The sequence below is a fragment of the Bombina bombina genome, chromosome 4 (assembly GCF_027579735.1).
Source record: "Bombina bombina isolate aBomBom1 chromosome 4, aBomBom1.pri, whole genome shotgun sequence".
NCBI lineage: Eukaryota > Metazoa > Chordata > Amphibia > Anura > Bombinatoridae > Bombina > Bombina bombina.
The window spans coordinates 1,152,269,983-1,152,284,401 of record NC_069502.1 but is presented as its reverse complement, the minus strand read 5'-3'; the positions used below and the strand labels follow the sequence as shown (position 1 = coordinate 1,152,284,401).

The following is a 14,419-nucleotide window of genomic DNA, read 5'->3' as shown; positions in this document are numbered from 1 at the left end:
AAATTTGGTTAACTGTTTTGTGAAATTGAAAAATATATTGCAGGGGGGAACTTCCGGGCAGCGACCATGTTTGGTCGCATAGCTTTGTGCTGCTGCAGCCTTTCTTTGAAAAACATAGAAATTCACAACCTAACTCATTGAACCATTTACTATTTCACTGGAGCTGAATGATGCATTGGACTCTGCATCTAATGAATACAATTTTGTGAGGATAACTGCTGGCATCGGCGCCCGGAGCCATTCTACAATCTTGGCCTACTCTAAACCCCCCGGCAGGACGCCTCTGGCCCTGTCGTTACGCAGCACTCAATGTGCTTTACAGATACACATTTCTTTTAAAACATTTTGCGTTATAGACCTGCCATACATCAGATGAGATATGGAGATTGCAATCAATATTTTGGAGGAGCTCCGCTGCCTGCTTGAAACGCACAGAGTCGCCTTTGAGGATAAATTTTCTATGGCACCCAGCGATAGTGATGATCGCACTTTTCAGCAACCTCCTGAGGCATTCCCAACCGCTCATGAAACTGCACCCACGCTCCAACACTCGCTGCCTGTTGACAATGCACCCCAGAGGGAATTAAACTCTGCTCCTTCGAAACCTGTGATTCCGGGCACCGGACCTAAACAACCACTATGTGCCATGGAGATGGAGAGCTACATTCAGTGGGGGAGAGCTTGGGAAAAAATCACCGACATGAGCAGACCTACTTTTACTTTGCCCTGGCAGCCGATACCTTTGGAACCTAGCAAAACGGCGATCCTAGCTGAAGCCTGCACCCAGATCAGCAGATCCGCACAGCCACGAGTGGCGCAGCCCTTAAGAGCACCTCTCTTACCAGCTATCGACTTCCATTCACCCTTGATATACCTGAACTGGGTGGTTTGCTGCGAGCTCCTCTTTGGGAACACATTATGGTGTCCCACGGTGGCCTTCCTTGCTCACAGGCTTTGTTTGGTGCTGCTGGGTCTCCAGTAACCTTGCCACAAGTAAGACGGACCACCAGCGGTTCCCTATAAACTGACTGTAATGAACATTGAAGGGACAATGACAGTCCAAAGAGGTCCCCTTTATCCACACCGACTGCTAAGTGAAATATTAGCCATAATGAGTGTTTCCCTTTCTAACTAAGAATAACCCATAGTGTAGATACCCCTGTTTGTTTGTTGTTGATCCATGCTTTTCAATGTTGGAATGCTGTTTCTGTTGCCTCAAGTTAGTAGGGAGTTTAACAACAATCCATACATTACCATTATGAGATCCCACAGTTATTTGTTTATCTATTTATTTAAAGCTAAACTTCACACTGCCTGTTTTAAATTTTACAGCCTATTTTTTTGTTGTATGGGACCCTATTACTGTTTCCAAATACAATTGCCTTATACAGCCTCTCACTTATACGTTTATTTACCTCCTATTAACCTATAATACCCTGAAGCTATTGAGTCAAACATTTTATTTATTTCCCTAGCGGTTCTGCTTATTAAATTGGGATGGCGTCCTGCTGTCAGCGGCCGAGATGGCGGGACAACTCCCTTTAATCTAAGTATGTATATTTATTAGACCTTACCTATGCTCTAGCATTTACAACTACCAAGGCTGGAATTTTCATCTAGATAAAGTTATCACCAAAGGCATACATTAGCACTTATGTGTCCCAATAAATGATTAAGTTACAATTCAGAATACCTGTTTTCCTTACTGCTAATATTCTACACTGTTATACCTAAAGGATCCCAGTTAAACGACAAATACGCCTCTCCTTCTTTTTAATAGCAAGGTTACCCCTCATCCTCTATGTGCAAACCTTATTTAGCCTCACAGGTCCCTCCTTTTGGGATAATTACAGCGCTTACTTTGTTCACTGGACTCTACATACATCTCATAATTACAGCTTTAAGGCCTAGGTGCAGCTCCACTTTCTAATATTATATCAGTTGTTAATCTCCTACCTGAGTTACACATCTGGCGGAGTCCCAAGTATCCTTACTTTCAACCTGTTTTACTGCAATACTTAATAAATATACAGAAATATAAAAGTGTTTACACAGTTACCAGTTACATAGTATCTCAGATCTGTTAAAAAACATAAAATAGAGGTTCTTCATTTAGGGTCCACGAATGGCCCTCTAACAATAATGTTTACCCACGTCCAGTTTGTTTGATAGCAAATATGTGGTCCAAGAGTGGCCGCTTTAATGTCACGGTGGGTATACTGTTTGAATAGTATTTACTACATGCAATAAGTGGGTAATATGCATACTGTTCATTTATCTGTTTTGTTCTAGTTACCTGCTCTGAAATAATTTACTTTACCTTACTTTGTATTATGTATTGACAATTATTGATTGTTTGTATTGAAAAGAACCTCAATAAAAAATATGAAAAATATATTGCACAGAATAGGTATAAGGGCTCAAATATATGAGTATCAGGTGTTAAAAGAAAAAGGCAAGCAAAGGCTATAACATTGAGATATATATATATATATATATATATATATATATACATGTCTAAATATGTATATGTATAATTATATATATATATATATGTATGTTATATGTGTGTATATATGTGTGTACATATGTATTTATGCGTATATATGTACACACATATAGACATATATAAATATATATATATATATATATATATATATATAAAAGCTAATTGTAACACCTTTGCAGTTAAGAAGATGAAAACATGTAAAAACATATTTCTGCAATAATCATATTAAATAAAGTGTTATACTGTATATTTACTGTAAATATTTCACATTTCAATGTTCTCCACATATGGAAATATGTATTTTTAAATAGATATTCATATATAGCTGTAAATATCTATACTTATATGTATATATATATATATATATATATATATATATATTTATATTTATATACTAGTATGTGCAAAGATATATGTACAAATTCTAGCATTAATAATCATTTATAAAAAAAATAACATGAGATAAAAGCATATCATGACTTCTAGTAATACAAATAAACATTAATTTATGTGAAAGTATCATATAACAAATAAATATAAAAATACGTTTCTATGAGATATTGTTTGTTGAGGTATAAATCTAGCTATTTCTTGGACATTAACAAATGAAAAGTAAAAGATTAGCTTTAGAGAAATGTGCTTGTTCGTGGACAGTAATGAAATGGTATAAATAAAGTTGAGAAAAACCCAAATAACCACGACATCAATGATTGTTAGTTAACAACAGTCCGATGCTCATCGCGCCATACTTGACGCGTGTGTTTTTGAAGTTTTTTTTTATAAATAATGGCATTATATGTGGATCAGCGTCAGCGATGTCTGGCGAGCATGTTGACACTGGCGAATGCAACATAGTTGACGCAATGATAAATATGCCCCTAAATCTTCAAATGAGTTCCATGAACAGAGGGTGGAATACTTTATATTAATCTATATTGGTTAGGAAGAATTTATTGTGCCAACTAGATATGTGCATGGATAAAAAAATATTTTTGATGAATCATTTGTCATGAAAAAGAAAAAACAAAAGAACTTTTCTTTCACTTCATCCAATACATTTATGAAGGAGGTTAGAGGTTGTAAACAAAAATGACCAATATTTCCTACGGTAAATGTCTTTAGTGCAGCAGAGGAGCAGTTGAACAACAGCTTAAAATGAAACAAGGATAAAGTGGTAGGTAGTGCTACTGTTACAAGCCGGCGGCTACAAAAAAAAAAATAATAATACTATTTAATTTTTTTAATGGCGTCAGAACTGGCCAAGAACAGAATTAAATAAAGGATACTTGTTGGACTACACAATAATCATTCAACAAGGACATTGATAAATTGATATTGAACTGTGTAAATTTGAAGATTTTGGGGCTTAGTTATCAAGCCGTCAACCTCAAATACGCTGGAATTCCGCAGCGTATTTGTGGCGAGGCTGATTCGCCTTAGTTATCAAAGGCTAGAGACCGGCAAAAGTAGAATTTTGTGACGTAAACTTCGATCCGCCAGACTCAGTCCGACACAGATCGATTCTTACGTCACTACAGATGTTCCGCACACAAGTTCGGCACAATCTGACTACTTTTGCTAGTTATCAAAAAACTAGCAGGTACGCTCTGCACTTTTCCGGCCCAGCGTACCTGGTTTTCAAACCGCCCTGCAGGCGGCGGATCCCATAGGAATCAATGGGAGTCTGACCATAGCGAAAGTACAAGTTCGCTGCTGCCAGACATCCCATTGATTCCTATGGGAACTGTCTACACCTAACACCCTAACATGTACCCTGAGTCTAAACACCACTAATCTGTCCCCCCTACACCGCCGCAACTAAATAAAGTTATTACCCCCTAAACCGCCGCTCCCGGAGCCCACCGCAAGCTACTCTATACATATTAACCTCTAAACCGCCGCTCCCGGAGCCCACCGCAACCTATATTAAATTTATTAACCCATAATCTGCCCCCCCCTACACCATCGCCACCTATAATACATTTATTAACCCCTATCCTGCCCCCCACTACACCGCCGCCACTGTAATAAAATTATTAACCCCTAAACCTAAGTCTAACACTAACCCTAACACCCCCCTAACTTAAATATTAATTAAATAAATCTAAATAATATTTCTATTATGAACTAAATTAATCCTATTTAAAACTAAATACTTACCTTTAAAATAAACCCTAATATAGCTACAATATAAATAATAATTATATTGTAGCTATCTTAGGATTTATTTTTATTTTACAGGTACCTTTCAATTTATTTTAACTAGGTACAATAGCTATTAAATAGTTATTAACTATTTAATAGCTTACCTAGCTAAAATAAAGAGAAATTAACCTGTAAAATAAAAACTAACCTAAGTTACAATTACACCTAACACTACACTATACTTTAATAAATTATTGCTATTTAAAACTAAATACTTACCTGTAAAATAAACCCTAAGATAGCTACAATGTAATTAATAATTACATTGTAGCTATTTTAGGAATTATATTTATTTTACAGGTAACTTTATATTTATTTTAGCTAGTTAGAATAGTTATTAAATAGTTATTAACTATTTAATAACTACCTAGCTAAAAGAAATACAAAATCACCTGTAAAATAAATCCTAACCTAAGTTACAATTAAACCTAACACTACACTATCATTAAATAAATTAAATAAATTACCTACAAATCACTACAATTAAATACAATTACATAAACTAACTAAAGTACAAAAAATAAAAAAAGCTAAGTTACAAAAAATAAAAAAATAGGTTACAAACATTTTAAAAATATTACAACAATTTTAAGCTACTTACACCTAATCTAAGCCCCCTAATAAAATAACAAACCCCTCCAAAATAAAAAAATGCCCTACCCTATTCGAAATTAAAGTTCAAAGCTCTTTTACCTTACCAGCCCTTAAAAGGGCCATTTGTGGGGCATGCCCCAAAGAATTCAGCTCTTTTGCCTGTAAAAGAAAAATACAACCCCCCCAACATTAAAACCCACCACCCACATACCCCTAATCTAACCCAAACGCCCCTTAAAATAACCTAACACTAATCCCCTGATCGAAACAGCCAATAGAATGCGAGCTCAATCTGATTGGCTGATTGGATCAGCCAATCGGATTGAACTTGAATCTGATTGGCTGATTCAATCAGCCAATCAGATTTGTCCTACCTTAATTCCGATTGGCTGATAGAATCCTATCAGCCAATCGGAATTGAAGGGACGCCATCTTGGATGACGTCCTTTAAAGGAGCCTTCATTCGTCGGTAGTCCGTCGGTAAAGAAGGATGTTCCGCGTCGGCGGGATGAAGATTCAAGACCCGGCTTGGAAGATGACATCGCCTGGATAGAAGACTTCTTCAGCGCCTCTTGGAAGATGACATCGCCCGGATGGAAGACTTTTTCAGCGCCGCTTGGAGGATCACTTCATCGGATGGAAGATTTCTTCAGCGCCGCTTGGAGGATCACTTCTGCCGGTCCGGGTCTCCTCTTCAGTTCCATCGGTGGCTCGGCTGAGTGAAGACGACTAAAGGTAGTATGATCTTCAGGGGATTAGTGTTAGGTTATTTTAAGGGGGGTTTGGGTTAGATTAGGGGTATGTGGGTGGTGGGTTTTAATGTTGAGGGGGGGTTGTATTTTTCTTTTACAGGCAAAAGAGCTGAATTCTTTGGGGCATGCCCCACAAATGGCCGTTTTAAGGGCTGGTAAGGTAAAAGAGCTTTGAACTTTTTTAATTTAGAATAGGGTAGGGCATTTTTTTATTTTGGGGGGTTTGTTATTTTATTAGGGGGCTTAGATTAGGTGTAAGTAGCTTAAAATTGTTGTAATATTTTTAAAATGTTTGTAACCTATTTTTTTTATTTTTTGTAACTTAGCTTTTTTATTTTTTGTACTTTAGTTAGTTTATGTAATTATATTTAATTGTAGTTATTTGTAGGTAATTTATTTAATTTATTTAATGATAGTGTAGTGTTAGGTTTAATTGTAACTTAGGTTAGGATTTATTTTACAGGTAATTTTGTATTTATTTTAGCTAGGTAGTTATTAAATAGTTAATAACTATTTAATAACTATTCTAACTAGCTAAAATAAATACAAAGTTACCTGTAAAATAAAAATAAATCCTAAGATAGCTACAATATAATTATTATTTATATTGTAGCTATATTAGGGTTTATTTTAAAGGTAAGTATTTAGTTTTAAAATAGGAATAATTTATTAAAGTATAGTGTAGTGTTAGGTGTAATTGTAACTTAGGTTAGTTTTTATTTTACAGGTAAATTTCTCTTTATTTTAGCTAGGTAGCTATTAAATAGTTAATAACTATTTAATAGCTATTGTACCTAGTTAAAATAAATTGAAATTTGCGTGTAAAATAAAAATAAATCCTAAGATAGCTACAATATAATTATTATTTATATTGTAGCTATATTAGGGTTTATTTTAAAGGTAAGTATTTAGTTTTAAATAGGATTAATTTAGTTCATAATAGAAATATTATTTAGATTTATTTAATTAATATTTAAGTTAGGGGGTGTTAGGGTTAGTGTTAGACTTAGGTTTAGGGGTTAATAAATTTATTACAGTGACGGCTGTGTAGTGGGGGGCAGGATAGGGGTTAATAAATTTATTATAGGTGGCGACGGTGTAGGGGGGGGGCAGGATAATGGTTAATAGGTATAATGTAGGTGGCAGCGGTGTCCGGGAGCGGCGGTTTAGGGGTTAATACATTTATCAGAGTTGCGGCAGGGTCTAGGAGCGGCAGTTTAGGGGTTAATACATTTATCAGAGTTGCGGCAGGGTCTAGGAGCGGCGGTTTAGGGGTTAACTTTATTTAGTTGCGGGGGGCTCCGGGGGCGCCGGTATAGGGGGTAGAACAGTGTAGTTAGTGTGAGTGCTTAGCGACAGGCTAGCAATAAAGCTGGGAAAAAGCCGAAGAGCAGCGAGATCGGATGAGTGATAACTCTCACAGTCCGCTGCTCATCGCCCCGCGGCTTTTTGACAGCTTTATTTGATAACTTAGGCGAAATTTTTCAGGTCCGCGGCGGCGATGTGAGGCGAGCTTAGGCGGGCGTATTGGGCCGGCGAAGGCAGGAAAGTTGACACGTTGATAACTACCCCCCTTTGACTCCTTTCCTGTCTAAAAGAATAAAAAGACTTTTGTTCCTGTAGGAAAGCATTTCCCACCTTTAGAAGAACTGATTTAACATTTTTTTCTTGCATTACACGGCGCCCCATTACTCCCATAAACTATCATAGAACCGGCGTCGCAAGTCGGTATCATATATTCAGCGCAAAGACTTACGCGGTGAACAAGGAGAAATTTTACTCCATTGTCACCTCGTCACACATAGGCAGGCGCAGCAAGCATTGCATTGAGTATATGAGCACCATAACTCCCTAGAAGCCTACCTCTCAACCCCCATCCCCCACTGCAATAACTAATAAATGTATTAACCCCTAATCCACCAATCCCCACATTGCAAAGTATCTGATAACGTTATTAACCCCTAATCTGCCATCCCCCCACAACGCAATCTACCTAATTAATCTATTAACCCCTAAACCGCCAACCCCCCCCCAACGCAAAGTATCAATCTAATTACTAAGACCTCTAACCTAACACCCCCTACATTAACCACAATTAACTACAATTACATAAAATAAAAAAGACTACCTTTAAAAATTAATAACATTTTCCAAAAATAAAAGATCCTATCTTTAAATGAAAAAAAACAACAACTAAATTTACATAAAAAAAACAAACTCTAAAATTAAATTAAAGTAAAAAATCTAAGATAAAAAAATAAAAAAAATCTAAGATTACAGAAAAAAATAAACAAAATTATCCAAAATAAAAAGTCATAACTCTAAAAATATCTAATATACCAATTGCCCCTAAATGGGCATTTGTATGGGCATTGCCCTTAAATCAGCTTTTAGTGTCCAATAAAAAAAAATAAAAACAACCAATAGGATTTAAGTAGCTCTCACCCTATTGGCTGATTTGAAATTTTCAGTGTGTGGCAGACGATCACATGAAGAGGGTCCTCCACATTGGATGTCCGCAACATCTCCTTCCCTCTGCATCACCGGAATGAAGAAAGAAGATGGTTCCGCGCTGGATGAAGATGGAGCCACCTGGAAGAAGACCTTCACCTTTTTTTTAGATAAGGGCTTTTATTTTGTTTTTTAATGGGCTCTTAAGAGCTGATTGCCCTTTTAAGGGCAACACCCATACAAAGCCTCTTTAGATTTCTTTAGAGTTAGGTTTTGGGGGTTGGGTGGGTGGGAGGTTTTACTGTTAGAGGGTGATTTTTATTTAACTAAAAGAGCTGATTTTTTCAGGGCAATGCCCTACAAAAGGCCCTTTTAAGGGCTATTGGTAGTTTAGTGTTAGATTAAGGGGTGTTTTTATTTTGGGGTGGCTTTTTTGTTTTTGTAGGAGTATTAGATTAGGTTTACATTTTTTAATTTTGGATAATTTCATTAATTTTTTTCTGTAGATTCTAGGAGATGAAAAACAAGTGCAAACCATATTAATGTAGACGTTTATAAAATGTATTACAACACACAGTTATAAACACTTACAATGTTAAAATAGTAACAACAAACCGTGTGTTGTAATACATTTTATAAACGTCTACCTTGATATGGGCTTGCGCTTGTTTTTCATCTCCTAGAATCTACTGTAATTTTAGATTTTTCAATTTTTTGTAATATTAGATTTTTTTTATTTTCATGTGAGCTTAATTTTTTTGTTTACTGTAATGTTAGGATTTTTTATTTTGGTAATGTTTTATTATTTTTTTAGGGAGATAGTCTTTTAATTTTATTTAATTGGGGTTAATTTAGAGAGTGTTAGGTTAGGGGGCGAAGTGATTAGATTAATACTTTGCGTTGTGGGGATTGACAGTTTAGGGGTTAATAGGTTAATTAGGTAGATTGCATTGTGGGGGGTTGGTGGATTAGGGGTTAATAGTTTTAATAGGTAGTTTGCATTGTGGGGGGTTGGAGGATTAGGGGTTAATAGTGTACTTAGATACTTTGCTTGTGGGTGGCGGATTAGGGGTTAATAACTTTATTAGATACTTTGCAATAGGGGGGGTTAGCGGATTAGGGGTTAAGAAATGTATTAGTTATTGCGGTGGGAGGATGGCGGTTGAGAGGTACATATTGTGCATGCGTTAGGTGTTTGACTTCCAGGGAGTTACAGTACTTATATATTCAGCACAAGGCTTGCTGCGCCTGCCTATGTGTGGCGAGGTGGTAATGGAGTAAAATGTCTCAATTTTCACAGTGTAAGTCCTTGCGCTGAATATGTGATACCGACTTGCGATGCTGCTTCTATGTTAGTTTATGGGAGTAAAAACACAGGTAAAATATACGCGTTGCACTTATGCGGCACCGTATTTATGTGATCGCTAAATTCGCAAAATAATTGGAGACACCAGCTTTTGCAGGGCAACACCGCATATGTGATCGGGTCCCTAAAGTTCTTCTCTCTGTTAAGATTATCTAAGCTGTCTCGTCAATACTGCGAGACCCCTCAAATAATTTTAGAAATGCAAATTTTAGCTTTAAAACTGTTTCTGGTTATGAAGGAGCAACACACTTTGCAATATAATGCTCAAAAAATTGCATCATTTCTCTACATGCCGATAAGGTCCTTAGTGATAGTGATTACAGATTTTTGGTACAATGGGATTTATGTAGAAAATATTTAGATAGAATAACATGATATATAAGGAAGGGGATAGAAGATAAAAAGATGGGGGATAACATTAGGATATGCACCATGCACCAGCATTTTAAACATAATATTTGCTCAGACAGCCTAAGGTGCTTGAACCATCTGTTAATGACTCAAGTTGCTGACATGATACAAACCCACTGGTGCTCTGAGCAGCTGACAAAATGCTGGCGCACTGAGAATATCTAGCTAAGCTTCACATGCACGTGCAGAGAAATGATAACACTAAATCAGTGATAACTTTTAATAGAAGCATTTTTGCCAATACATTTATATTGCAAATATGTTTCTATTCAATTATGTAATTCAACTATGTGCACTTAAATTTTTACCAGAATGTTAAATGAAAATTGCATTCAAAAACATTCTTCCGTGCACATGAAAAAGCAGCATTGACATTGCTAAGATTATAAAAAATAATACTGCAGTATCAGTGGTGCATTTCCTACTAATGCTGATTGGCTGATAACTACTGTAACTCTATTGGAGGAGAGGAACACATATCCGCAAGCACAACAAGAAAAGGTTGGTTTTATAAATAAAATATTAATACATTTTGAATTAACTCTTCTAGATGTTATAAAGAAATTTAGCAACAATGTCCCTTTAAGGGAACACAAAACCAAAACCAAATTTAATTCCACATTATGCACAGTAAAAAAAAGAAAATGTATTTTGGTCAGTAGGCAAATCTGTAATATGTAACCCTCAATTTAAATATTAAAGAAAAAATACATTATATATTATGCGTAACTGCGCAGTAACTGTAAAGTAACATTCATATAATTCTGTACAACGTTCAGTGATAGTGGAATAGGAATTCCATCGATGCGTTAGTTAGTCACATTCGTGATTCAAATAAAGTACAAAAGTGAAAAAACAAACAAAACAAAAAACTCCCAATTTGTTTTTTTATGAAACCTTTCTATTTTTATATTTTGTTGAAATGTCGCTCCTTTTTCATGAGAGCATACTGAGGTAGGCTGAGGAGTGTGCACGTGTCTTGTGCACTATATGGTAACAGATCTTTTCACACAGCATAGTTTCCATATACATATAGAATAAATAATGTGTCATTTTTCTGTGTATAGTTATGCTTTCAGCTATTCTGTACAAAGAAAGATTGCTTTATATGGAAACTTACCGCACTACAGGTGAGTATTGATTTTGTCTTCAGTGACTTCTGAATTATCTGGAACAAGTCATTTGGGGCTTCTTTCAAATAATATACTTCTGAAATGCCTCCTGTGAAATCCTGTAGGGCCTCAAATGGTTCACCTCCAGTTAAAGTACCATAAGATCCATTTAGCCTGTGAAATGACACAAATAAATAAATACTACACAACATATGCTCAATTTCTGTTAAACAAGTGTCTGAGATTAACAGAAATTAACCAATTCTCCATTTATACTACAGATCTGATTCACTAAAGGGTGAGGTAGCTCTCCAGTTCTAAGTGAATTAACGCTACAGCAAACATAGGAATTGGTGAGATATATCTTACTTAATAAAAACTTCCATAGTCATTTTTTAACCCTGATTAGTCGTGTTCTCAACACTGTATACAGTATAAGGCACAGCACATACTCCAGGTATATAAGGCAAAACGCACACTACAGGGGCCGGACGATCTAAAGGTCTCTGGGCTGGCGGGATTATTAAAGAATGTTTCCCTAGTTGAATCATTATTAAAGTATTTCCCTAGTTGAATCATCTAAAGCCATCTTTTACCCTGAAAACAGGGTGTCTCGCTAAGGGGCGTAAGCTGCATTTTTGTATGGGGAGGAGATGCGGAAATTACAAAAGTGCACAATAAAATTTATATTTTACAAATCTTACAAAATTAATAATTGAACCATCCACACAAAAATATGCTGGGAAGAAAATGTTTTGTTAAGATGCATACAAAATTGTAAAAAAAAATTGTATTTTAACAAAAATTTTAAATTTTAATATAAATTACTCAGGAATAAATCATATTAAATATGTGCAGCGTAAATCGTAATTTAAAAGGACACAAGTCAAAATTAAACTTTCATGATTCAGATAGAGCATGCAACTTTCCAATTTGCTTCCATTAACAAAATATGCACAGACTTTTTATATTTAAAATGTTTGAGTCACCAGCTCCTACTGAGCATGTGCAAGAATTCACAGAATAAACGTGTATGCATTTGTGATTGGCTGATGGCTGTCACATGGTACTGCATGCATTTGTGATTGGCTGATGGCTGTCACATGGTACGTGCATGCATTTATTATTGGCTGAGGGCTGTTACATGGTACAGGGGGAGTGGAAATAGATATAACTTTTAAAATTGTCAGAAAAAAAATCTACTACTCATTTGAAGTTCAGACTTAGGAGCATATTTATCAAGCTCTGTGTAGAGCTTGAGGCCCATTACAGAAGTTATCAGGAAGCTCTGAGGCGACATACAGAAATCAACCAGATCGAATTCGATCGGGTTGATTGACACCCACTGCTAGCAACCGATTGGCCCGAGAATCTGCAGGGGGCGGCATTGCACCAGCAATTCTTGTGAACTGGGAATGGTTTGTAGTGGACAGTGCCAAATAATAAATAAAAATAAAGTACTGGCTCAACTTCTAGAAAACGACCGCCTAATGCGGTCGTTATAAGTTATAACAAGAGATAGGTGGAATTTAGAAGGAGGGCCAAACAGGGAGGCTATAGTACTTATGATGTTGTTTAAATGTGATAATGAGTAGTTAATGGATTAGCCACTAGTTCATTAAGAAATTAATTAATCACTCAGAAGTATACGTTTTTAAAAAAAATATATTTGATACAATAAACGATGAGTTCGGATAGAAATAATGTATATATATATTATCGGGTTATCAAACACAAATTAGATACATAAATTAGGAGAACATCTGCGCATGTCCCTTTGAGTGCAAAACACAATTTAAAAAGCCTAAATAAAGCGCAATTTAAAATTATCTTGTGATATCTGTTAGACTAGTACATCCACTCGGAGGGCATCTAATAGAGCAATAGTAACATATAGTGGATTTTGGAAGGTCAATAAATATAGTGATACAGTGTATCAGTGTAAAAACGAAAGTAGAATAAGAACACTTGTTAAGTGTGAATAGCAGAAATACAATGTATCAGTGCGAGAACAATAATAGTAGATTAAAGAGACACTTATCGAGTGTGGATATCAGGAAAAAAGAACGTTATTAGAGAACGTTGCTGTAAAATACACTTCTAATGTGCAGATTACTTCTAATGTGCAAAATATAAAGTGAAATGAGCTAATTGGCATAGCGAATAGGAGTAAAGCATGAAAACTATTGAGTAACTTGCTTAGAGTAGATGCTTATTATGACTATATAAGTAAAAAGCGTTACAATAGTGTAACTGCGTGAAGAGAGAAGAGTTTATTTCCAATATTATTGGAAATAATGGATATTTTAATCAATATATATAATGTATATGGTAGGTAACTAAGAAGACACAGTATAGTGTGCAAAAGATCAGTGTATTAACGTGTATAGTAAATAATTTCTTGTTAAAATAAAATATAGAAGAGACGGCGCTCTTCAAGTGAATATACAAAATATGACAACAATATATGAATGGATTGGCCAATCCGATACAAACATATGATATTAAAAAGCAACTGTAGAATATGTTTTACAATAAGATATTAAAACCACAATAAAAATACGAATAAAAAATAAATAAAATATATATTTATATATATATATATATATATATATATATATATATATATATATATATATATATATATATATATATTTGACTATAAACACATAGATAGAGACTGCCTTATTGGGGCAAAATTTGTGATTGCAATATAAAACCCCAAATTTAAGGCTTTTTAGAAAATAGAAGTTCTGAATAAAGTCCTATATAGAATCCTGTGTATCCAAAGAGTTGCTGATTTTAAAAGACAGTCAAAACTGAAATGGATCCATACATCAGATATCCAAACGACCGATATCCAACTTCAACAGGCAAATTTTAGTAGAATATTTAGCCAAGGGTGTATAAAGGCAAAATGTCTCTTGTTAACCTGTTTGGAAACAAGAGAAAGAAAAAAACGACTGGCAAAGCGAACAATATTCCAAACAAAAAATAGGAGTTATGCTTACCTATCTAT

At 35.2% G+C, this 14,419-nt stretch overlaps 1 protein-coding gene across 43 annotated transcripts in view; it reads right to left on the bottom strand.

Annotated features, from left to right (window-relative positions):
* LOC128658091 (calpain-8-like) overlaps positions 1-14,419 on the bottom strand; it is a 268,397-nt gene that overhangs the window by 203,488 nt on the left and 50,490 nt on the right. For all 43 annotated transcript variants that reach the window (XM_053712555.1, XM_053712553.1, XM_053712567.1 and 40 more), the window contains exon 5: positions 11,409-11,574. In XM_053712555.1, coding sequence (XP_053568530.1) covers positions 11,409-11,574 — 166 coding nt within the window. The remainder of the gene's footprint in view (positions 1-11,408; positions 11,575-14,419) is intronic.